At 35.1% G+C, this 26,064-nt stretch overlaps 1 protein-coding gene across 3 annotated transcripts in view; it reads right to left on the reverse strand.

Moving 5' to 3' along the window:
• Positions 1-312: 312 nt before the first annotated feature.
• Positions 313-26,064, reverse strand: part of LOC118271800 (uncharacterized) — a 137,899-nt gene continuing 112,147 nt past the window's right edge. For 2 of the 3 annotated variants that reach the window (XM_035588021.2, XM_035588029.2), the window contains exons 16-21: positions 8,014-8,162; positions 7,343-7,460; positions 5,779-5,898; positions 5,367-5,496; positions 3,906-4,080; positions 313-2,793 (exon numbers count right to left, since the gene is read on the reverse strand). In XM_035588021.2, the coding sequence (XP_035443914.2) occupies positions 2,697-2,793; positions 3,906-4,080; positions 5,367-5,496; positions 5,779-5,898; positions 7,343-7,460; positions 8,014-8,162 (789 nt within the window). In that variant the 3' untranslated portion in view covers positions 313-2,696. Of the gene's footprint in view, positions 2,794-3,192; positions 3,253-3,905; positions 4,081-5,366; positions 5,497-5,778; positions 5,899-7,342; positions 7,461-8,013; positions 8,163-26,064 lie in introns of all 3 variants that reach the window. The other variant, XR_004783325.2, reaches the window with a different exon arrangement.

Below are 26,064 nucleotides of genomic sequence, written 5' to 3' on the forward strand. Positions count from 1 at the left end.
GTAGTGTAGTAATTAACAAGTTATTAGGATAAATATAATAATGAGAGGCAATAGTCACAGTACTAGGATAACTTCAAAGTAAGTAAAGTAAAAGCTTCTTTATATAGTTAGTATTGGTTTTAGTTTTGAAAATGTTGAAGGATGTTGAAAATCTTGACCAATGATTGATCATTGAATATTGGTCGAAGATATAATAAAATCTAGATAAAGAATTAATAACATAACTTCACATTGAATCGATTGTGGGATAGTGTATAGCCTCACCTCGGTCGAGGTTTAATATGGGATTGTATACAAAAAAACAACACAAAATAAATTGTTATACAAATCTTTACTCGTAATATAAACGGTTTGTAAACACTATATACATGCACCGAACTTTACCTTACGTGTTATATACAGACGTTATCTCATATTGTTACTTATATTACAAGTTTTAAGTCTAAACCACATGGATTTTACAGTAACATTCTATAATATACTTCATATAATCATAGCTTTTCCATATTGTAGCATAAACACGACAATGCGAAAACAATAACTGATTTATATATTCTTTTATAATTATATAAAATGCTACCAATAAATCCAGAGTACATATTCAATAAAAGTAACAAAATTAATATGAATAATATATTAATTAATGATTATTCATAAAGTTATATACAATTGAGCCGTTTTATATTAGATTTATTTTATTTTTAATTAATCTTATATATAAAATACTTCTTGTTTATTTTACTGTTATATTAACTTTATGATAACAAAATGAATAAACATACTAATTTATATTTCATTACGTATGTGGAGCTGTATGATAAATATAAATGAATTAACTTATATATTTATGGGAGTATAAGTATTTCAACTAATTTATTCATCATGCATTTTCCTTCTTTTATTATTGAGCAAATAGATTGTTCATCCATACGCGTAATTGACCAGCAGACTTAACACGCTCGCATCATAGCACCATACACTACTTTATAAAAAAAGTGGTTACAGTCTACGAATAAATCCCTCAAATTAATTTAACTCTGACTTTAACACTCTATAATGATTTCACATAGTTGTTGGTAGCCTAATAGTATAACATTATTATAATAAAAACCGCCCATTATTGTTTTTCACGTCATAAAGTAGTGTTGCGACAATCGATCAGTGAGTTTGAGTAAGGTTTCACGCCTAACCCGGTCACGCCGCACCTCGGTCCGAGCGACCCGGAACACTATATAGCGAATGATTGATCGAGCCACGACCTGTCACAAAGGTTACTTTGAGGGGAAGTATCAATTATGGGACACAATGGAAATGGCAGGAGTCCCATCACGACTGGTATTAGCTGACAAAATGCTTGCGTACGGGTGATATAACATTTTTTGGTAGAGAATTGGAATAAATATGCCAGTTTAAGTTGATAAGTATACAAAATTCGATATATTTTAGCACCTATCAGTATATATGTCAGTGTAGCGCCTGATGCTGGTATAGCAGCATCCTCGCTACATTCTGACAGTAAATAGCACCACTAAGTACATAAGTCTAGAGTTAAGTCTATATTAAAGCTTCAGTATTTAGCTTACATTGGAAGACATTAACATTAAGTTTTAAAACTAGTTATATACTGCTTACACAAAAAGAAAAACTCTCTAATATGACCAACAATCATTTCTTCTTTGTAAAATCCCCTTTCGTTTTGTGTAAACAGGTTTAACAAGTAAATCTATTCTTGATTAAATACAATACAAAGTTTTACATAGCTTAAGTACATAACAGATGCGAATTAAAGCACTCTTCGGAGTCAATAACTTCACAATACTGTGTTCGTTAAAATAATTATATTTGGAAGTAAGTACTAAACATTACAATTGTTAATGGAACCTTTGGGAGAATTGACGACGTAGAATCATAGTAGAAAGTATAATTATTAACAGATTAAATAACAATAAAACAAAGTGAATTGTTAGAAAGAACATTACTTGTTTCACAGTATGAATCACACGGGCTGCTTTATTCGAGCTTGCCTGAAAGAAAGGATTTATTAAAGAGCAGGTGTACAAGTTTAAATAAGCAGCCTGAACTATACACTAGACAGTGTGACCTCGCCGGCCTCAGGTCAAGAAAGAGAACTAAAGGGTAAATAACAAAAATAGCACAATACATGGTCGCCGACCCAAATTTCAGCAGCGGCGGCTCGCGTGACGAACAAACATACAGATTGCTAACACACCCATTCCGGCTCCCACAGCACACCGGACATTTGCTCGCCTCGCGGCTTTAATGACTTCCAAAACTAATTTATAAAAAGGATTACTTTCATGTTATTAGTATCTTAATATTTACTCTTCGTAATTACAATTATGTTACGTTTTTGGATTGGCACGTGTCCTGGCCATCGTGGAGTACTTAACGGCAAACCAATAACATATCAGGTAACAAACTCCTAATAAGTATTTAAGGTAAATAAATAGAAGTTTACATAGATTACAGGTCTTCATATACAACTTTATGCTTAAGTTCTTAATTAAGAGTCCTTGAATTTTACATTTTACAACTTTTATCAGGCTCACTGCTTCCATTTTCAATCAAGGACATAATTCCAGAGCTGTTTAGTAATCAATGATTCTAAGTAGAGTGTCAGCACGTGAGTGAGTGTGGTCGACTCTTGAGTGTCGGTAACTCAGTGTGAGTGAGTGTCAGTGAGTGAGTAGAGCGGTGCGGGCAGGTCCGGCCGGTCGCAGGGTTGGCACGATGGCGGGCTCATCTTGTTCGGGTTCCTCCTTGGTCGGCTCACTGCAGACGCGAGTGAAGGGTTAAGTTGAGTAACTCTTAGTGAGTGTTTTAGTGTCTTGAATAAAATGTCATGTTATGATGAGAAGAAGATATGTATTAATTTGTCTAGTAGGAAGCGTCGCCATTATTTTATTAAAACCTTTGGTTACATCCTGTTCAACGTTTCGTTTATTAGGATAAGGTTTACTTAGTTACATGCAGTTTCAGGGATTACTATCTACTTTAAGGTACCACAGGCATTAAAACTAAAAGCTGATACTAAGTTGATTAAAAAAAACTTACTTTTTTATTACAACGTAATGTTAAAAAGAGTAAGTTAAATATTTTAAATAATTCTTAGTTTTTTCAAAGCTAAGTTTCGATCATTACGGGGGTTGTAAGCATACGGCAAGCACTCACCTTGTATGCGCGCGCGCAGGGTTAGTGTTAGGTAATAGCGCTACTCCCACACATCACCACCTTCGGAAACACCACACAACAACATTATTACAACTACCTCAGTACACTGCACTACACATACTATGTATATAGGAAACACCTTTTATACTGAACTATTTTATTGATCCTTCTTTACATTTTATTTTGTACATAAAGACCACATCAAGCTACCCCAATCTCAATAGACTTGCAACTTTAACGTTTGGTGATAAAGTCGAAAATCAATAAATAAATTAGGTGAGCTTGATGTGCTATATGCATTTGCGCGACCAATGGTGTCCAATAGGCATTAAATAAGTTCGTATAAAAGGCATTTGATTTCTGTAAGCAAAAGTAAATTAATTAACTGTTTAACTACTGAAGTGTTATGTAAACAGTTACACGAGCATTAAATTAAAGCATTTCTTTGGTTTCACATGCTTTTTACATAGTTTCAATAATGTTTCATGCACATTCCATCAAATTTATTTTTATACCACTTAGAATTGATTTTACTTTCGTAGACAAATATTATATAAGAAGTTTAATATGAAGATATTTTGAATTGAAGCACTAGAAGGTTTTAACTCTTTAACAAAAATGTACTGAAAATGACTTCCAATAATTATCAATGAGAGTCAATTTCAGCACATTTCTTTATTTTTTTCTTGAGGAGTATAGTATGGAGTACATACCTGATCTTGATGGGGTGTCGCAGGGATAGATCAGAGCCGGAGGTGGACCGGTCTGCGGCGGGCAGTAGGCGGGGCGCGCGGGGCGTTAGTGGGGAGCCGGAGCTGCGCCCGCGCGCAAACTCGCGCCGATAGTTGTCCGACACCGGGCTACCGCTGAACGCAGAGCCTGAGCCCTCTGTATATTATATACTTTGTGGTTAATTTGGAATAGAAATTGGATGAATGAGCAATTTTTTCTGTATAATCTCGTAAATGGATATTAATGAACAATTTTATCTCTATAATCCCTAAAAAGGTAATTGCTTGATGTTAAATTATGTACCGTAGTGGAATGTGTAGAAATAACTTCATCATGTAATAGATTTCCTTTAAGATAAAAGTAATGACAAAGGTGTCATAACAATCAAACTACGCGGGACAAGTTTTTATTAGATTACGAAGTCTCGTACTACGCAAATGCTACGACGCTTCGTAGCACGTGCTACGAAAATAAAACTTTTATTTTGTAAACAATACTTCAATGAATCAGAATAGATATGTAGACGGTTTTTTTGTACAATAACATGAGTTCACAATACAAGCTACTTGTGAAATTCAGTAGAAAGTAACTAAAAATAAATGTATAAAATCAATAAAAATTGTAGCAATGTAGACAGTATATGAATATGCGTGAGTATAAGGCCCCGTACACACTTTCAATTTCAATGTGGCCGTTGCCAGTTAACTTGCAGCAAAGCATAAAATAATGTACGTAAGTTTTCATTCTTTTCTTCCATATTTAACGTAACATAGGTTAGTCGGCACGTCCCCGGAGCGTGTGAACCGGCCCTAATGGTGTCCAAGCCGGCGAGGCTCGCCGACAGTCAGCCAGACCACTAATGTACCTGCTTCCGATGTCCCTGACCCGGCCGGCTACTTACTTACTTATCAATAACCTGGATTGTTACGCTAGTCTTGTTACTTTGTTTATGTTCTACGTTTTTTTACGTGGAAAATGTATTTTTGTTGTGTATGTGAAGAGTTTTCTTTTGCGTATATTAGCAAGCTACCTAATTCTGATTCTTGGTCTCTGAAAAAAATATGTTCTTTCTCATGTTGCTTTTTGACTGGCTCGATGTTCGTTAGTAAAAAAAATACTAATTAGTTCTGTATCTACTATGTTCAGTATCTGTATCTACTATGTTCAGTATCTGTATCTACAAAAATTATATATCAGTAATAACTATCCCATACAAATGTCTGCGCAACACTGACTGGTGGCGATTACGAATCGCCACCAGTCACCAGTTATGGCGCGGGTGTCCCAGATCTAAATGCATTGGGGACGAGCGAGACCTGCATTCAATTAAATATCCGAAGCAATAGGTAAGTACTCATAGTAACTTTCTAAATTGTCCTATAAGTAATTATAGTCTCAGTCACTACTTAGGATTGTGTTAGTTTTCAGAGGTAAGTACTGACCATTGTAAAGTTGTTGGGATGCGATGGGCATGCGTGCGCAGGCGGCGGGATGCGCGTGCGCAGCCGACCAGTCGCGGTATACGCGTGCTCCACCACTTGTACGCCACGCTGACAGCTCCACGCTGCGAATCTGTAGCACGGAGACAATAATGTATTATAATATAATAAATATTCCCTAATTTATTCTAGTTAACTTCGTCGAAAGCCATTTAATGATTACTTAAACTATTCCTTAGTAACGTCTTTATCGTTTATCCAAAACGGATAGATTGCTAACGATTGGCACTGGACTTTGCTTTAACTAAATCATTAAATGACTGAGTTTACGGCGGTAAGTCATTTATGGGAACTGCAGAAGTCTATGAACAAACTAATATTAAATCATAATCTACTTATTGATTAAAATACGTACAGGTGTGGAACTCTTGCTGCGACCGCTGATCTCGGAGGAGGCATTGCTGTGTCTCTGAGAGTCACGGGAGCGCTCCGGCGCCGGAGACTCGCGACACGACCCGTCAGGGGAATCACGAGGCTGTCATAAGGAGTAAATATACGTCATTAATTATAGCATAATTGGTAGAGCGACTAACTATATTTGTCGTAGGTACCTTTACTACGGTTCAGAGTCGGCTAATTCGAATTGAAGATAGAACTAACTCGCTTCTTGTCATAAAAACCTACGATTTAAAAACAACAACACGTTTTAAACACATTGATAACGTAAAAACTTCGTTTTATTTGTCTATTTATTTTACCTCAACATCGAATGCAATAACAAGTTATTAACATAACTATTGATGCATAACAATACGACCATAACATAACATGTAATCAACAAATAACACCATGAAGGTTACATATACTTGTTCTCACAGTTTGACGCAAGGTGACCGTCATACAGTTGTAGTGGTGGAATCATTCTCATTTTTGTTGTAATCGTCATAATTACATCATGATGTACTGTCATGTTGATGTTAGTCGAGTGGTATTAGATTACCAGTTTAAGCACGGGTTTTGAAATTGTGTATTAAATCAAATCAAATCGCTTTAATGCATCCTTAGCACAGTGTAGTCTCAATACAGTAATAGGTCCTAACTATGGGCCCTTTTGGGCACCGCAAAAGTACTTAATCTACTTACATAATAATAGATAACATTGTTTTAAATAGTATTATAACATTTATAGGTAACATTTATATTACATAGAACGTATAACAAAATTGGCAAAAAGTGGGTGTTGCATCTATGTATGTATGTGCACTCCAGTTTTTGAGGCATAAAATACGTAATTTCAGATTTTTTTATGTAATTACATAATTATTATATCGCTCGTAATGCCAGAATAATATATGTCTTAAATTGGCGCTCCATGTCACCTCGGTTCAAGGCGCGAGGAAGGACGTGTGACACCAATGATTGATGACTCCCAAAGCGCCTCATTAAGTTCCAAGACGATTTCAATTAATCAAGAGTAAATGTTTGTATAATGCTTAAGAATGTGTATGTTTTTTGTGATTAATCAAACAAAGTTGGCATTTTAATGGTGGTAGAATAATTTTTGTAGTTCACTTTTTGCGTGGTTATAGAATTAAAAGTAGATAGGATTATTACTACCTCGATTATTCATTGAATTATGTATGATTAACTAATTGCTGCCTCGTTGGTCAAGTGTTCGCAAGTGCGACTGCCGAATAAGGGGTCTTGAGTTCGATTCCCGGGTCGGGCAAAGTATTACTGGGCTTTTTTCGGTTTTTCGAAAATTTCTCAGTGGTAGCTCGGAGTCTGGAATAGTGCCCAGTATATGGCAATAGGCTCACCCCCTATTACATGGGACTTATAACACAAATGGTGAAAAGTGGGTGCACCTAATTTTTAGCAGAAGGCGATTGTAGGTAGAGGTGCACCTCTGCCTACCCATTCGGGGATAAAAGGCGTGACGTTGATCAGATCTATCTAATTGCTGTGACATAACTTACCTTGGTGTGATGTGTGGTGTGTGTGGGCATGCTGTTGGCGCCGCTGCTGACTAGTCGCAACTGTTGCCGAATGTTCGCCTTCTCTCTCGCACGCTTCCTCTGGAACTCTTCCTCAACTCTGAGGAGATGAGGGTTTATAGTTAATAAGATATTTTTTTTTAAGATGAGAGCCATGTTTCAACACTAGTGGGACATTTTGACTGGAGTGATGCCTCTCAGAAAACTGTTCAGTTTTCCAAATAGCACACACTATTTTCGAAAGGACACTAGATACACATTTCCTACTAGCGACTTCCGCGCGGTTTCACCCGCTCTACTTGGCTCCTACTGGTCATAGCGTGATGTTGTAGCCTATAGCCTTCCTCGATAAACGCACTATCGAACACAAAACATAATTATTCAAATCGGACCAGTAGTTTTGGAGATTACCGCAAACAAACAAACAAACAAACTTTTCAGCTTTATAATATTATTAAGTATAATAGATAAGATATTTTTTTTAAGATGAGAGCCATGGTTTGACACTAATGGGACATCTCGACTGGAGTGATACCACACAGAAAACTGGCGAGAAATAACGCTTGCGTTGTGTTTTCCAAATAGCACACACTATTTTCGAAAGGGCACTAAATACATATTTCCTATTTGAGCAATGTGAAAGAGTAGGGTACCTCCTCATGGCCTCCAGCTCGGTCCTTCTCTGTTGCTCCTTGAGGTCAGCCTCCTTGGACAGCTTCTCAGCCAGCCGCCGTCTCTCCAGCTGTCTCACCGTCGACTGGAACGTGAACCGCTTGCCACGGCCTGTCGCGTTTGAGGAGCGCTGTAACAACATAAAATAGTATTAGCATTTCATATGAATTATAATTTTAATGGTATTTCATTTGGTATTGTTAATTTCATTTTATGTTTTTATTTTATTTTTCTGTTATGTCCGTCAATATTTATAATAAATTGATCTAAACTGAATTTATATGTAATTTTGATGTAATTAATTTATAATGTAAAAATTATTGTCATGTATGTTTGTATATTTTCTTATATGTATGTGTTGTATAATTTCTTATATGGGTTACTTCACCTGAAATAAATGAATTTAATTTAATAATAATTTAATTTCTCTTATTAATGTAGGATTTTTTTAAGGGTAAAATATCATCCAATTACTTTTCTTGCCAGGGCGAGGCGAGAGGGAGTGTCAGACTCTTACTGACTAAAAACCACCACGTTTCTTCTTCTGTTTTTTGAGCTGGAGCCCCGATAAAATTAATGAAGGATGGATCTCTAAAATATGGGAGAGTGGGATCCTGTTTAGTACACTTATGGGAAAATTGGAATAGAAACTAGTTCTTATCAATTACGTTATTGGATTAAATTTCGTGGTAAAGCACAAACATCCCTGATACACCACAAAACTTCGCTACTACATTCACAATATCCTGAAGACATTACAAATTATATTAGATTTACAGATTCTTATCTTCAAGATGTCGTTACATAATAATTTTGCAGTACGTTTTATAATTCTCCCATTATGGTAAACGTCGTTCTAGGTGAGCCTAGGTATGTGACCCCATGGCCTGCTAGCCGATGTGCATCAGATAGCGAGGTTGTCGGTAGCGAGCCCCATGTCACCGCCGTGCCCTGGTCACATACCGACCTTGGAGACTTACATAATGTACTAAGTAAGTTATGGTAAAGAGTCGTCTTTACATTGTTATAAAAATGCTTGTTTAAACGAAGTTGGAGGACTAAAGGAATCTTTGAACAACAAACAAATTCTTTGGTATAAGTAAACAGCTTCACTAAAGAACCGACAGACATGTTTTAATTTTTGTTCTTTGAAGCTCAAAAGTGGTTTTTGGTTTGTTAAAACTATTATAACAACGTTTAAGCATAGTATGTTTATGGTTTATGTTACTAAGTATACAAATAGATGATTCAAAATAAGCAGATTTTGTGATATGTATTTGTCTTTCCCGGAATCATAAAAAAACAATATATATAATATAATATTATGCCTGTTAATAACTGTCTAAAAGCAAGATTTATCAACAGAATTTGCCATCAATTTCTTCTTGGCACATTTCTAAACGGCATTGGATACATATCTGTTATCAGAACAGATTTATTTCAACAACTAACTATCGTTTGTAGAGGCGATAGTTTAGATTCAATCTTAATGTTAAAATACTTTACAAAATCAATTGTGTGGCCATTTCCGCATCACAAAGAGTCAGCTTATCTGATGATGGTGATTCACACCTTCAAGACTGGTTGGTGGCAACTGGTAGTTATAGGCAAGAGAATAGATGAGAGAAGACAAGTCCTAAATGTGGGAAGATAAAATAGATGTATGTATATAAGAATAGTATCTTTACTGCACGGTTGGTGCGGTAGCTGGGAAACTGGCTGCTGTGCAACGTGTAGTGGGTTCGGTTCCCGCACGGAGCAACTCTTTATGTGATCCATAAATTGTTGTTTCGTGTCTGGGTGTCATGTGCATGTGAAATTGTATGTTTAGAAACGCACTCACGACACAGGAGGAAATCTTAGTGTGGGGCAATGGTTTTTTTTAATCTACGACAAAGTAATCAAGTTTGTGTATTTACTTAAGTCTTGAGTATCCTGTGTCAAACACTTGACATAATTTCGCCGTTACCTTCAAAACCAAGGTTTGCTTACATGAAATCGAAATACATCGCCAAAAATATTTCTTACTATTTTTCAAATGCTAATCAGTCGTACCCACAAAAACGTAATCATAAACTTTATTGTACCTTCTTTTCCACGGTGTCTAGAGTTAGCTAATGAAAGTAAAGGTGTGAATATTAGTGAGATTGCGCGCACGCAGCTCTAACTGCGACGCTGTATTCAGAGCGTGTGACCCGCGCAGGCGCACCGTGTAGGAAGTTTACTAGATAATCCAAGTGATGTGTTAATGTGTTTTGTAATTACTTGCATTGAGACACAAATCGTAATTTAGATTATATTCGCAGTATTTTCTTAAGATCTGAGCTAGATGCTGATAGGTGCAAGTTGGGAAATTCGCTTGATGGAGACTGGAGGCGATAGTGTCTGTCTGTCTGGGTAGATTGCTTAGCTGTGCCTCTACATTGTAAATTGGGTCGACGAGATAACGTCTTGCCAGACGGAGTGTTAACAAATTCACGAGGTGTGAAGTAATTTTCCCATAAAATAACGCAGGTGCGGAATAAATGGCGAACAATATCTGAGTGGTTTTAATGGTGTGCCTCAACAATAAGCGTGTAGGAAGCGCACGTCATAGATAGCGGCCCGAGGATGCCACACTATGATGCGCTAATTTATAGATCGCTATCGCGCACACGTTGCATCCTCTGCGCTTGCGCAACCGACCTTTGTTACATTAGTTTTGTTTTGTGGTACTACAGTTTGAATGTTATTTTGTTTGATATATTTTTTTAATGATTTTGTAGTAAGAAATGTTTTGACTTACATTATGTTGACAATTAAAGGGACTGTTAGTATGATATCTGTGTGTGTGTGTGTGTGTGTCTAGTAAAGTTAATTAGGTCCTAGTTTCCTAAAATATTAACATTGACGTTAGATCGATAAAGTACAAGAAACGGGCTAAACAGGACTTGTTACATACTACAGTTTATATATTCTTACAGTTTAGTATGTAAGAATTAAAGTAACTTTGTAACCAAAGACCTACAAAGAACATAAAACGTATAATGTTACTCTGTAAATATTCTCCACTTAATATTTATCTTCGAAGCTAAACTAATTGCGATATTGTCCTCATTGGGTCTCGACACGGTTTCAGCCAATATTTACTAGTTCTCTGCTTGAGGACAAACGTCAAGTGTTGACATTAGATCGCCAATGACGAGCACAAAATATTTGCTTGTTTAATGACTTTCCAAATGATCACCAAAAAACTGGGACCGCAAACATTAACGATGATTGTCTATAATTACTATATTGTGTATGAACATGAGACGTCAAAAATACACTTCTCTGTTTTGCTTGCTTGGTTAAAAATCAATAATCACTACATTGATGGTTTTTATACGTACGTTTTTCTAACTATTATTCTAATTCTAACAGTAAAGTATGCACGGATGTTTCTGGTTTTAGAAAACTAAAGGTAATTAAAGGATATTTTCCTATGATTAAAAAAAACAGATACCTACTATGTTGAGGACAAATATCACGTAGCCCTAATTTAATTAGATACGATATAGGTATGTGACAAAGACGTGAATTTATATACGAAACTAAAACGTATGTAGTAGGTACTTTAAAAATAATAGCTAAAATAAAGTTTACCATCAAAACTGCTAGTTGTCTTTAACAAGGCAGTACTAAAACGGACAAAAACAAACACGTAGTAGGTTCGACAACGTGTATTTACAGTAGTTAACAAAGGATCCATGTCGATTGTGATCTTCTCGAGATGGTTAGCGAGAGATGCGGTTACACGTAAATACAGTCACGTGCATCAAGATTGGGCACGCAAAATACATCTGAGCAGGGCCGGATTAAGATGTACTGAGGGGCCCCTGATTTGGTGTCTTTTTTACGTTAGATGGGTCGACGTTTGGCCGCTATCTCGCCTGATGGTAAGTGATGATGTCTTTTAACAAATTTAAGAATACCACACTTTTCGTTTCTCGAAGGCATAAACAGAAGTGAACATGTAGTACTCAGTTTTTCATAGCTAATTTACTTATAACAAGATCCACGACGTATCATTGACATACGTACAAATTAATATTGAAAAAAAAAAGATATCAAAAATGGTTTTTAACCGAATATAAAATATTTAGTTCGTCAAGAGGGGGACGTTTGGTTGTTTATGCTCCCTTTTCGCATGGGGCCCATAGTACTTGGTTTGTAGTACATCCCTGTACTTGTGCGGTCATGTGCCATTGGCAGCGTGATTCGCGGGCGTGACAGCTGAACTGGGAAGGGCACGCTGGGAACTGAATCTTGTACTTGAGAAATTAAAACTTTAACAAAGAATTTGTAGCTACTTTTGTTTCTTGAACTTGTTTTGTTAAACTTTGTTTTATTAAGGTAGCAGGGAGCCGCTGGATGCAGGTCGTTTTCAACCGACCTATCTGATAGTCATTAGATACTAGCTTCTGCCAGCGGGTCTACCCACGTTCCCACGAGATGCAAAGCATGTTTTCTGTTATTCCAGACTACAATCTACCCTTGTTCCAAATTTCATCCCGATCCCTTCAGCCGTTTTGACGTAATTGAGTAACAAATATAATTACATTTATAATATTACTAAGATAAAAATTACCCAATAAAACAAAAGAGAAGTTAAGTAACATTTCTAAGTTAAACTAGACTCTATCCTCCTAACAACAGAGTCATGTTGCTAAACTTTATGGAGGCACAAACAATGCGTTCTTAAGTGCGTATTAAGTAATTCTAATTTACACACCTTGAGGACAATAGTATACTTACTGACTGTAGCTAGTTCCTACAATTTAAAGTAGAACGCTTAAGTAATAACTTGTGAAAGCTAGACAGACTAGCCTCAAATATATGCCGTAATGTGACAATGGGAGATAGGAACCAACTTATAATGAACCCTAACTTAATCTTATTTAGTTAATTCTATGAATTACATAGGGATCTTGTAATACTGGTCTTTTAGACACAGCTGACAAGTGGTATTTGGATAGTTTTGTCATATTTGCACCATTATTGCTTAGCAAATTGACACGGAATTTTATTTAGTGTAATGAAGAGGAATTTCTTACAAAAAAATGTTAGATTTATGTTCCATAACTAGGTAAGTGGAGTAGGTAGACATTGTGTGAATAACTTGTGACTAGCTAGCTGTCTTATTAACATTGCACTCTCAGAAAAACGTTTAACAAAAATTACCTGAGGAACACACAATGATACTGACTATGTGTTTCCTAAGCCTATCAATCTACACTAATATATAAAGCTGAACAGTTCGTTTGTTTGAAGGCGCCAATCTCCGGAACTACTAGTTTGATCTGAATAATATTTTTGCGTTAGAACACATTTATCGAGAAAGATTATAAGCTATAAAACATTATCCTATAACCACTAGGAGCTGAGCAGTGTGGGTGAAACCGCAAGTAGCAAGTTTTTAATAAAGAAATTTTAATTGTTCGCATGTTATTAGACATAATTGAACATCAATTAAGTATAATAATTACTGTATTACTATTTACGATACTCAATTAAACGATTTAATCAAAATAATCAACGTTTATGAACTGTACTTAATTACAAAATTTTCTTCGTGTAATTTAATCAAAATTGTGAGTGAAATTGACTGCAATCAACATGTTTTCGTTAATTGTAATAGGTGCTAGTTATTCAGTTAGTTTACTACTGTTACTGTCCTACATTAAACTGGTTTATTTATAAAGGTTTAAACCGATGCGGGTTCTTTTATCTTCAAGTATGAAGGTTGGGAAATTGTAAGGTTGATTCAAGTGTTTGAGGAAAATTGGGTCAATACTTTTGTTTAGTTAAATTTTCTATGGTTTTGCAAGTAAAATATTGAGTGATATTAATTTTAGGAGAATATATTGGCGAAGATGTGTCATAAGAGCTAGTATACTTATATATCTGGTTTATTCGAGTTAAAGATTTGAATTTAATTTTAACATGTTCCTATTGCTGATATTTACACACGTTTGAGATCTTCCTCCTCCTCCTCCTTGCATTTAAATCAATTTCACTTCAATGTTATACGTATTTTGATTTTATGTTTAGCATTTTCCTCTATATCCACAACACATGAAGATCACTAGAAAAATCTATAAAATAACAAAAGACACCGTATCTAATACGTATTACAACATATGAAGCAAGTTTTCCGTGACATCAATACTCATTCTATGACTATATACTACATAATAAATACTGTCTGTTATAGACAGTTATTCTACTCCAGTCCACGTATTGAATACAGGACGCCTCAAGGACACTCCTTTGTGGTAGACAATGGTATGACGAACGCACCGACCCTGGCGTCCACACTTACATGGTAGCACTCGGCATGTTTTAGTGCAGGAACAACGACCTGGTGAAGGATTTAGTGGTGTTGGAGGTGAAATTACACCATAATAGAGAAGATCTTAAGGATTTTTAAGGGAAGATGTGATTAAGATTGAAATTTCTGTGTATAGCAATAATCTTATCTAAAAAACTGGTAAAACTATACGGATATGAAATGGGTGACACCTGATATTTAACCTAATTTGACCTAATTTGATATTTAATATACATGCCTTCAAATAATTAATGCTAAGGAAAAAGTACTTCATCTTTTAAAAAAATGTGTCAAATTAAACGATTGAGACTATTATCTAAACACGGTACGCAGTAATAAAACAAAAAGTAAGATTAATTAAGGCGCTGTGCATAGTCAAAATAGGATTGATTCAACAGATTTTTTTGCCCAATGTTAGAGCAACAAAAAAAATATATGTTAATCTTGATCATTTTTATGAATGGACCACCTTCTTCAAAACACGATTTCTATAAATTTTCTCGATAGAAAAAAATCATAAACTAACCATTTAAATTGAAATTCTAGCCATTGTAACTATATTATTTATGAACATATCTTAATAAAATTAATAACAGTGACGTAATTTAAAATAATAAAGGGATCTGCCTTATTTATTTGTCGATTGAAATGAGATATTTGTAAGGATTAATATAATTCATGATAAATAACTCAGAACGAATCGAACAAAATGTCGTCCGATCATGACATCTATTCGTTTCTCTTTCATTCCTACGCGGACCGGCAGTGACCGCTGAGGCGCGCTGCTTGGTGGACCTATGTCAGTTTGTGTCAATCGCCGCTCAGAAAATAATCATTCACTAACATAGCTTTTTGCTGTTTGTAATATTTTATTTTGTAATTAGCTTTTTCTAAGTTGGGTTGTCAGTATATTTTTTTGTACGAAATCGATTTGAATTATAAGTTGTGTAAATACAATTAATTTTTTCATATACTATTACCGCGTAGCATGGTGCAGATGACACATTCAGTAACGTTCCGTACCATTCTTGAAAGGAGAAGGGGACTTTTGGGCCCAGCAGTTAACTAGTTGAAATGTATATTAAAAAAACCGTCATATTTTTCTAAAGGAAATCACAAAATATGGTACCTTGTTTCTATCTGGGAAGCGAGAAAACTTAAATTAAGTTATAAAACATTAATGATTATTTAATCATTTATGCGTATAAGTACTCTGTGATTTAAACTTCTTACAACACTTCTGTCTGATATCAGTCAGTCATCGATTGACAGATGACACTCGTTCGTTGTGTTTCGTTCTGAGTGCGCACGTATTTTCCATGTTTTATTGTTAAACCCCACGACCTCGGCTTTATAAAGGACTTTTGACGGATCTTGCATCTCTAAATTACCTTACTCTCTATTTTGGACAACTGTTTAAGCCTATCAATCGGATATTGACGACATGGATCGCTGTGTAGATTGTACGATTGCGACTGGTCGCATGGTCGTGCATCTCAGCCTGTATAATATGGTATCTCAGTTGGGAAAGATACCAAGAAAATATACGTACCCCCCCCCTACACAATTCTTAGATGACATTCTCCTAATTATTGAAGATGAATAATACATATTTTATACATAATTGGTGTTTTATTTATATATCCTCCTGTCCGTTTTTTAGTTTTTAAAAGATTAGTGCCTACTGCTTCTAAGGGCCTATGTTTGCACCACGTTTTTTAAACGCGCCGTCGACGCGCGTTTTTAGCGATACTGACGCGATACTTGCGTGCGTATCGCGTCTGTATCGCTACAGACGCGATAGTTAGACGCGGCTTATAGACCTTTGCACACCTGACGCGCGTGTGTAGCGATACAAACACGCGTGTGTAGCGATGCGGAAGCGATGCAAACGCGCGTGTTATCGATACACACGCGCTGGTGCCGCGCGTTTGTATCGATACAAACGACAACAAACTGCACTGTAGGAGAAAAACGTCCGGCGACGCGCGTTTCCAAAACGCGCGTCACAACGGAACATTATAAGATGAGTTAAAAAGGAACGCGAATCTAGACAGCAACGCACTGGGCCAATCGTCCATGAAACTATGTCCATGAAATTACGCTTCTAAATAAAATGGAATACGCGTATCAATGAAATTTGCACGGTGCACCCCTCAGTACACGAGACCCACTTCACCTGCTTCACCCCCTCAAATACATAAAAGTTGTCTATTCACCGCGCCTTAACTGTTATGCTATCAAGGCTGGTATCTTCAGTTACACAACTCTTAACACAAACTATCTTAACCAAAGTACATACGTACAAGTGACGATTAATTCCAAAGAAATACATTTATAACCACAGAGTGCTTCAACGAACAAATGATGAGGGGTACTGGTTGAGGACCCAAGGTCTGTGGGCTCTTCAAACAAAACTGTCTGAAGGTAACTTGTTACATATTTCCCAAGAGTGAATTCCAAGAAGGTACTGTGAACAGTTCCGTCACAGTTGATCAGTATGCAAATACGTGTGCTTGCACAGGTGTGAGAGCCGATCAGCTACATTGAAAGTATTTCGGATTGAGCAAGTGTCGTAAGGAAATTATTAAATATGGTGTCAAAAATGTATTTTGCTAGTTTAATGTAAGATAATTTCTTTAATCAAATGTGGGAGAGCCATGCTTCATCACGAATGGGTCGGCTCGATCGTAGTTATACCATGGTCTCACAGAAAACTGATGTAAAACAACGCTTGCATCGTTCCCAATCTCCAATTCTCCAACAACCCTTAAATTCCTAACCCACAAAAGGCCGCCCATTCACTTATAACGCCCCTGGTGTTTCGAGTGTCCATGGGCGGGGGCGATTGCTTACCATCACACAACATTTATCCTTCGCCAATTAGATATTACAGAGTCCCCAGAAATAGGAAGAGGTCACAATTCCATAGGTATAATAAAAGGTAATCACGTAGAATTAAACATCATTTACGATTTTTCTGCAATCGAAGTCCGACAAGAGGACAGATCAGATGACACAAGCAATAAATAAATAATAATATTGGTTGACACTTTACAAGTCTGGTGACCACTATTATTAATGGTCATTATTCATTCATACAAGTTTAATTTGAACTTAACATTTGATTACTACGAAAACGAATACATTATTGTCCGAAATGGACTTCGAATATGAGTCATAGATCGCAAACAAATAGCGAATTAATGCAAAGGTTAGACAATGAAACATATACTGCATAGCTGGACTTGTAACCTTTGTGTCAGGAGTCAGGAAGTCAACATAATGTATGTCTTTGTATAATAATTTAAGGATATCGATGTACGGACAGTGCATCGAGTCTTTTGTATGTTAAATTATATTATATTCACTTGTATAATGCAGTATGAAGGCTGAGAAAGTGATAAAGATTATATTAAGACTGTGTAAAGCAGGATATAAGGATGAGCATTACTCTTTGGATTCTTAAGTAGCACATAATCTTATTTTTATCATTTTATTGGATGACTTCTCATGTATGAGGGAGCGACAAGTACCAATGTCACTTTTCCCATTATGTACTTAGTAAAGGAAAACATCGTGAGGAAACCTGGGTTTATAATTTCTGATTATAAGTTTGAAATCGTCTACCTGTATTGATCAAGCGTGATGATTAATGCTTAAACCTTTTCCGCGTTAGAAGAGGCATTTAGTGGCCACCTATACGCTGTTGATGTGATGTGGATTACACAATAGTTCAGTTCAGCTGAATTTAATGAAGACCATGGATTAACAACAGGTCATTATGTGCTTAAGCACGTTAATTTCAGCCAACAGGCACAAGTATCATTATCTACTTGATGAAACTGGTAGAATCATTTGTGACATATTCGAAAGATAGCTTGCTTTGTTATAAAACATTATATTATTATTCGAACAACAATAAACAATCTGGGTAAGCAAATATGAGATTCAATATTCCCTCTATTTCCTTATAGAGAAGTGGTTCCGAACACTTTCCTTTAGTATGGTGGACAGTGATTTGATTGGTTCCCACACTGTCCCACACTGTGCCCAGCATCCGGCTATTGTCCTCCACTTTACAATTGTAATAGCAAAACATCAGCAAACAGCCGACTGTCAGAACTTTATTCTCATATTAGAGTTTGTAAAATACCATATTATACTACTGGGCACAATTCCAGACTCCGCGTTACTACTGAAAAATTTTCGTAACACCGAAAAGTGTTCATAAATATTTTGCACGACCCCGGAATCGAACGCGAGACCTCTTGCTCGGCAGCCGCACTTGCAATCACTGGACCAACGAGGCAGGCACAAGTTTCTATCGTTTTAAATTATTGTTTATATTTGATTTTTACCCATTCGGGGATAAAAGGCTTGAGGATACACACAGATTGCTTTTTAGGTACATTTTATTTCGATAATCTTGAGAAAACTGTCAACATAATACCAGCTACTCAATCAACAAAGCAGTTTTATTTGGTTAAATCAAATAAAATATTATGTACGAGTAGCTTGCAATAAGAACTATTAAACAAGTACCTGTTACACAATAATCACCGCCTTAAACCGTTATAAGAACAGCAGCCACCTCGTGCTGCAACTATCATGTAATCTCACATCTCTAAGCAATCGTCATCGAGATAACAGTTAACAATTAAGCAGTTAAACGCGAATAACTGGTACATCACTAATTGTAACGAATGTGCGTTTAACTAACTGTACGCTACCAATCTTCGGTAATTGGATGTGGGATTGGGTAATAATTAAACCATTTCGAATAACAACATGATCATTTAACTTGTTATAAGTTATAACATGGGTTGGAAATTGTTTTATTGAGAGTATTATGTACTTGTATCATTATGTTTTGATTTTTATTAATGACTGTGATTATATTTCTTTTTTTATGGAATAGGGGGCAAATGAGCTGACAAGGCACCTGATGGTAAGCGATCAGTGCCGCCCATTGACACCCGCAACACCAGAGGAGTCACAGGTGCGTTACTTGCCTTTTAAAAAGGAATACGCTCTTTTCTTGAAGGTTTGGAGGTCGTATGCGTCTTTAATTCTAATAGATATATGACTTCGTGAGAGTACCTAGGTTAGTTGCTACCTACCGTTACTTATGGGTTGAAAATATAACATTTTACTCGGCATCAACTCGTCGATTAATTTATGTTTTCACCAATTATTTGGCAAAAAATACACTCAGTAATTAGACTGCCTGTCAGGCATAGTTACAGTTATAAATTCGTTTTAATTTTTGACAGTGCAATGTATGCCTTTCACAAAATGTAATTTACAACTCATATCCTTACATATTGAGGTGACTAGAACATTGTACTTGAACACCAATTGATCCTTAATAACAGCGCTACGTTCAAAACTAAATAATAAAAACATATATTTTTATGGCCCTAACCAAATATAAGTGTCTATTTAGCGACGAGGTGTGAACTGCGAATGGGTAGCTCCATGACAGGAATCTTAATTCATAGTCCGTACTCGATTCCCTTGGTATTCATAGTGCGGTAAACTTAAACCGTAAACCGTAAAGTCCGCGTTTACGATTAGTGTGTTTACGTTATAAATTACAGTGTTTTGTTGGGATTATACTGACGTAACGGTCTGTGGCGACATTCTTGAATTTATTAGAGGTATTAAGTAAATGCAGTTTGTATTTCTAAAGAGCCCTTTCAAGGTTGAGTATGGAAAACTACGGATAGAGTGATGTGTGTTAATGTTCTATTAATTAGCACAGTTTGACTGACTGACTGTATGCGGATGCATTTTCACCAGAGATGTGTTATGTAGCTCAAATATACGATGTATCGATAGTAGGGAAGCCATTCAAAGCACGCATCTTTCCATATAAAAACATTGCTTAACTGATTCCGTTTCCACTAGTGCTAGGCTATGTGTACCAATGAATATGATTGGTGGAAGCCAAACGCATCTACAGCAACGTAGCATATCTTAGGTGGAAAAGTAGCCTAAAACGTCACCAGTACTTTAGGTGACCAACAAGTTTTTGTCGGCACAGGAGAAAATACTAATCCAGGAACATGGTGAGAAAAATAAACAAAATACGTTGTAATGTAATGTAAGCTAAAACTTAAATATTACGTAAGATACCGTCTCATCTTGTACATAAATAACATATGAAATCATAGTCGCGATGGCTCTAACACGTCACGTCACTGTGTCACGCAAAAACATCGGAATCCTGCCATAATTGTAAGCATGTCAATCAGATATGAATTCAAGTGTTGTGTGTTTGTTTGTGCAACACTTATTAATATGTGTTATAGAGCGTTTTATTAGGTATTCTTGCTTATTCGCTATTTATTGCCAAGTCAACTTTAGGTTTCAAGTTTTATATCTACGACCTATCTAACCAGATATAAATTAAAATTTACAATATGTAGGTAATTCTTAGTACAATAGTGTCTTTTGATCCGGAGCTGCGGACTACCTAGCGGGTTTACCGGGGCTCCGGCTCCAAAAGCAGGAGTAGGAACGGGTGGTTTTTAGTCAGTAAGAGTCTCTCTCTCGCCTCGTCCAAGGCGGGAGAAGTTATTGGATGATTTTCCCCCTTAAAAAAAGTATAATAGTGTCTATTTCCTCGTTTTCCGATGACAAAGAGAGGCTCTCATGATTTCTCATGAGTGACACTTTGTTTCTTACAATGGTGTTTAAATCAATTCAAACAAGAAGTGACGATTGTTCATCTTTTAATGTACTCTTGTAATTTATGTATATGGGAGATGAGTTTCAATGCTAATGTCAAGTAATCTTATGAAGAGAAAACTTTACCAATCAAATAAATTAGTTATAATAATTATCATACTTAGATATAGTTAAACTGTATGGTAGAATAAATGAAGAAGTGATCAATGAAGAGTGAATCTATTCTCTGATACAGCACTCTACTAGTATTTTTACTTAATTATAATATATAATACTAGCTTCTACAAGCAGCTTCGCTAGCGTTTCCGTGAGATAAAAAGTACCAAATTTCATCAAAATGCGTTCAGTAGTTTCAGCGTGATCCTACATTTATAATATTAGTAAACGTTAGTAAGTAACGTAGTAACTAAATGTTAAACAAAGTGTCATGGCATTAACATAGTAGTCAGTTAACATGGAGGTAATATTATTTAATGCGCGTACGACGTGTCATGTTAACAAACAGATTACACAAGCGGGCCCTTCATTTACATACCATTTCTAGCAATCATCGTGATATGATTCAACAATTTTTGTATATTACACCGTTCCTTGAAGGAATAAAAAATAAGGGATAGGTATATTGTCAGAATATTGGATTAGAACCCGCTATTGTATCCTGTTAATTCGACATTCAATTTCACATTCAATGATTATAGTGGTTATCACACCATACCAACCAACCGTTTGCATGTTTGTCTGCCAATAACGCTGAAACTACTGATCGGATTTTGATGAAATTTGGTACAGACAGGGTATGAGCTGACTTTGGTGATAGGATATTTTTCATCCCATGGGAATGCAGGCAAAGCCGCTGGCGGATGCTAGTATGTTATAATATTAAAAACCTACAAAGATTAAAAAAAAAAAAAAATAAGATTAAATAATAAAATAACATTCATAAATAAATAAATTAGTAAATCGCCTTAGGAAATGGTAACCTAATACATACGTCTTAAAGAAATTCTAAAACCCGCATTAAAAATTCAAATAAAAGTCACTAAATCACATTATTTGTAGGTTAAAGTAGAAGCACACGTTTCGTTGTAAAACATAATTTAGAAAATATGCTAATAGTAGACTTTTGATGATATTAATAGCTTTTTATATAACTTCAGTTAACCCAGAGAGCCAGATATTTATGGCTTAGGCAATAGGCATGGCTATTAAAAAAGTATACTTTATTTTTCTCATATAAATCAAGAGTTTTATAAAAAGTGTAACCTTAATTACTATTATTTGTCATATTAATTGCATGTTTGACATTATGACGTTGTTAGAACGTCCACTGGTTATAAGAATTGCGTTTTATAACAAAAACTGATTAAACAAATCGTTTGTGAACAAAAAGTTGACAGTTATTAATTGTTGCATTTGTTTTGCGTACCATTAATCAATGGTGATTTAATATAGGTTTTATTTTGTTGTTTATAATAAGAAGTTTTAAAACTATGTGATACGGATTTAATGGGAGGTAGTGTTGTGTTTGAAGATTACAATTGTAGATATAAATGATTCTTGATTATGAATAATTTCGTTTTCATACAAAAAATCTACGTATGAGTTTGTTTTGAAAGAGGTATCTCTGGCTTAGTCAATGAAAACTAATAAGTAGGTTTCCTAAACGACGCATCGTGCGTATTTTTGAACGATATATGATTTCTCGAATTTGAATTTAACTGTTTCGGTGTACGAAATTTCTTCACTACTGTAATCTTCAAAAACAACACTACCTCCCATTAAAGCCGTGGCGGATACATTTAGAACACGTTATATATGTATTTGCGGATAATTTTATCAGTTGCTAGAAATATCTACATGATTCCAACGTTTTCCTTTAGAACCAATATCTGTTTCGTGTAAAGGAATCCTGTTCTTGTATCACAGACCCTGACCTTACCATGAGGTTAATTACTAAGTATTATACGTATTAATAATACATTTATATAATTTCTAACGACGACGCGACGTAGGCGTCAAAATATTTATCGCGAGTCTATAAAATTATAATGGTAGGTTACCGAATTGTTGTTGATGCGATTAAAACAAAAAATAATGCTATGAGGATAAACAGAATGCAAGTAAACTCAAAACATGAATGACGTAATTTGTTTTCGTTATTTTTAATTAGTCATTTCAATGGTTAAAACAAAATGCTGAAAGAAATAATATAATCATCTGTCAGTATACACAAAAGAAAAAAAACCCATTTTTTTTAAAAGGGAACCGCTTTCAATAGTTGAAGTGCGAACCTGCATTTAATATTCGGGTAAAATACCTAAAACCTTCTCTAAAGCCTGAAAAATAATATATTGAAAACCGCAACGAAATCGGTTCAGCCAAACGCAAGATAATTGCGCACAAACATACATACAGGTCAAACTGAGAACCTTCATTTATTGAAGTCGGTTAAATTTAATGAACACATTGCTCCCTTAAATAAGCTTTCAATGGTAGTTTAGGAGCCTATATTCAATGCAAACTAGTGAACAATCAAATCTATTCTTTTCATAATTAGTACCTATAGGTAACCATTGTATAGCAAGCAAAATAATGACTAATTGTTCCTAACACCCACTTAGTACTAATTACGTAGGTACCATATATAGGTACTGTATCATCTTCATCTCATCAGAGGCAAGGACAGCAGCCTCATCTAATTAATTCATGAATTCTATTGGTTGTCAACAACAACTACACATAAATATAAACAAAACTACATGGGACATTATTATGAATATATTAACTAGGTAATAATAAGGCTTCATGAGTGGGTAATTAGGTGTGTGTTCCTTTATAGTTTAATCAAAATGTAAAGTGCGTGTGTTTTTTTTTACCTATTTATATTTGTTCTCTTCTCTTATCATAATTTTTTTTTATGATAAATCTAATCTATGTACATACTACAATTTAACCACAACTATAATTACTATTGTTACAAAAATACTTATTCATTAACACAATTTTACTATCTACTTTAATGTAATTTTACTAACTACGATTTACCGTCGGTAAAGTGCGTGTGTTGAATGCAATTTTAAAATAATTAGCTGCAAAAATTACTAATTTGCGTGCATATTATTTCAAAGAAATAGTGGGCAAACGAGTAATCAGGTCACCTGATGGTAAACGATCAGCGCCGCCCATGGACACGCGCAACACCAAAGGAAAAACAGGAGCGTAGCCGGCTTTTTAATATGGATTACGCTCTTTTCTTGAAATGACATCATTCTAAAGAGATTGAAGTTCTATTTTATTTTTGTTTTATGTTATTCAAGCCCTTGACTGAAAATAAAAACAAGAATCTATTATGTGTTGTGTTTACGAATTTTTAGAAAACGAGTATTTTTGTTTGTGTCGATAAAAATATGTTTTGGTACCTCGTTTATTTACAAACACGAGATCTAAATTAAAAGATGTGTTTTTGCTTATTTTTAAGTTGTTTTGGAAAACCGCATATTTATTAATTCTATGATTTTGACTTATTGGGTTAACCTGGAGGAGAAAATTTGCTGGTGGTCTCAAAACTATACATAAACTTAACTTACCCTTAAGTAGGTTAAGGGTAGTACTTTTTTAAGGGTTAGTACTTTAACTAGATTCTTGTAAATGATAATTTCAAATATAAAGATATACAATTCTCTTATACTACAAATAGATAAAACGTTTTCAGTAGTATTCACCAATCGAAAGTTGCCAAAACGTATAATTAAGACCACAAGAAACGGAAGGAAAGAAAGAAATAAATCGCGCAAATATATGGAAAGTGATGATGTCAAGATTAACGCGCACTTCGCTACGCTTTCATTATGCAAATGGGATCAGCAGAGTACTATGATATTTATTGTAAATAATTGCGCGGAAGTGCGCACTCCTTCCTGAAGATTTGTCTAGTGCATCCGACTGTGGGATTATATTAGTTTACCAGCAGATTAGATTGGAGTGATTGTTTAATGTTCTGGTTACTTAATATTTACTTAGTATTTGGACACTCTCACTTGAATTATTTTTGTTTTTTGATTTTTGTATAATAGATGATAATAATATATTGATCGATAGGTTTTACAAATGCACACTCACAGAAAATTGCGTTATTTTTTAAAACGTTAAAAAATAATAATTTCTAATTTAAATAACTGAAATGATTTTTTATCATTAGCAAATATAAAAAAAATACTATGCTTAATTTAATTTCCTCCTTTAAAGAAACAGTAGCACAAAAATGATACAATTAATAAAATAAAATTGCACTGACCTTACCAGATTACAACCCGCTCCAAATTACAGTAAGTAAATAATTTCAATAACGTGCGCTACGTGTGTTCGCAAGGAGGCGCGTAATAACAATACGACAGGTGCGCGCGCGCTGGCCCACGTGCCCGCTACGCCAGTGCGCAGACGCAACGGCGCGCGCGCATCCTCCCACTACACGCACTACGTCATTCACGCACTGCATGTCATTACATCCAGTTTACTGCAATTTCGTGCGCTCCTTATCAACTAATAAATTATAACAGGTTATTAAAATTGTGTCAGCTTGATGTTTATTGATTTATATCATAGATTTTTTTTGTTTATTCCGTTGCTACGAAACCGCTACGAGGTTGCTACATAAATGAAAGTGAGCGAAATAATGAAATAGTTACAAATATATGATTTTGTATTATTTTATTTCATTTCTATACATGTTGTTCTAGTAATTTCTATTATGGGATTACACATTAAGTAAGTTAAGAAAAGTAATAATAATATTTCACTTTGAATAATAATGTAAACTGCCTAGAAATGCGATGTATATTAATTTTTTTCTTGTTTAACTTGTTTGGAAAGGCAACGATAATTTTATTTTAATTTTTAAGTAATTGTTGACCTTTTAGTGATTATTGATGTAGACAAAAAATAGTTATAAAATGTAAATCCTTTACGACTGGTATTTTTGTCAGCC

The sequence above is a fragment of the Spodoptera frugiperda genome, chromosome 15, assembly GCF_023101765.2.
Source record: "Spodoptera frugiperda isolate SF20-4 chromosome 15, AGI-APGP_CSIRO_Sfru_2.0, whole genome shotgun sequence".
Classification (NCBI taxonomy): Eukaryota; Metazoa; Arthropoda; class Insecta; order Lepidoptera; family Noctuidae; genus Spodoptera; species Spodoptera frugiperda.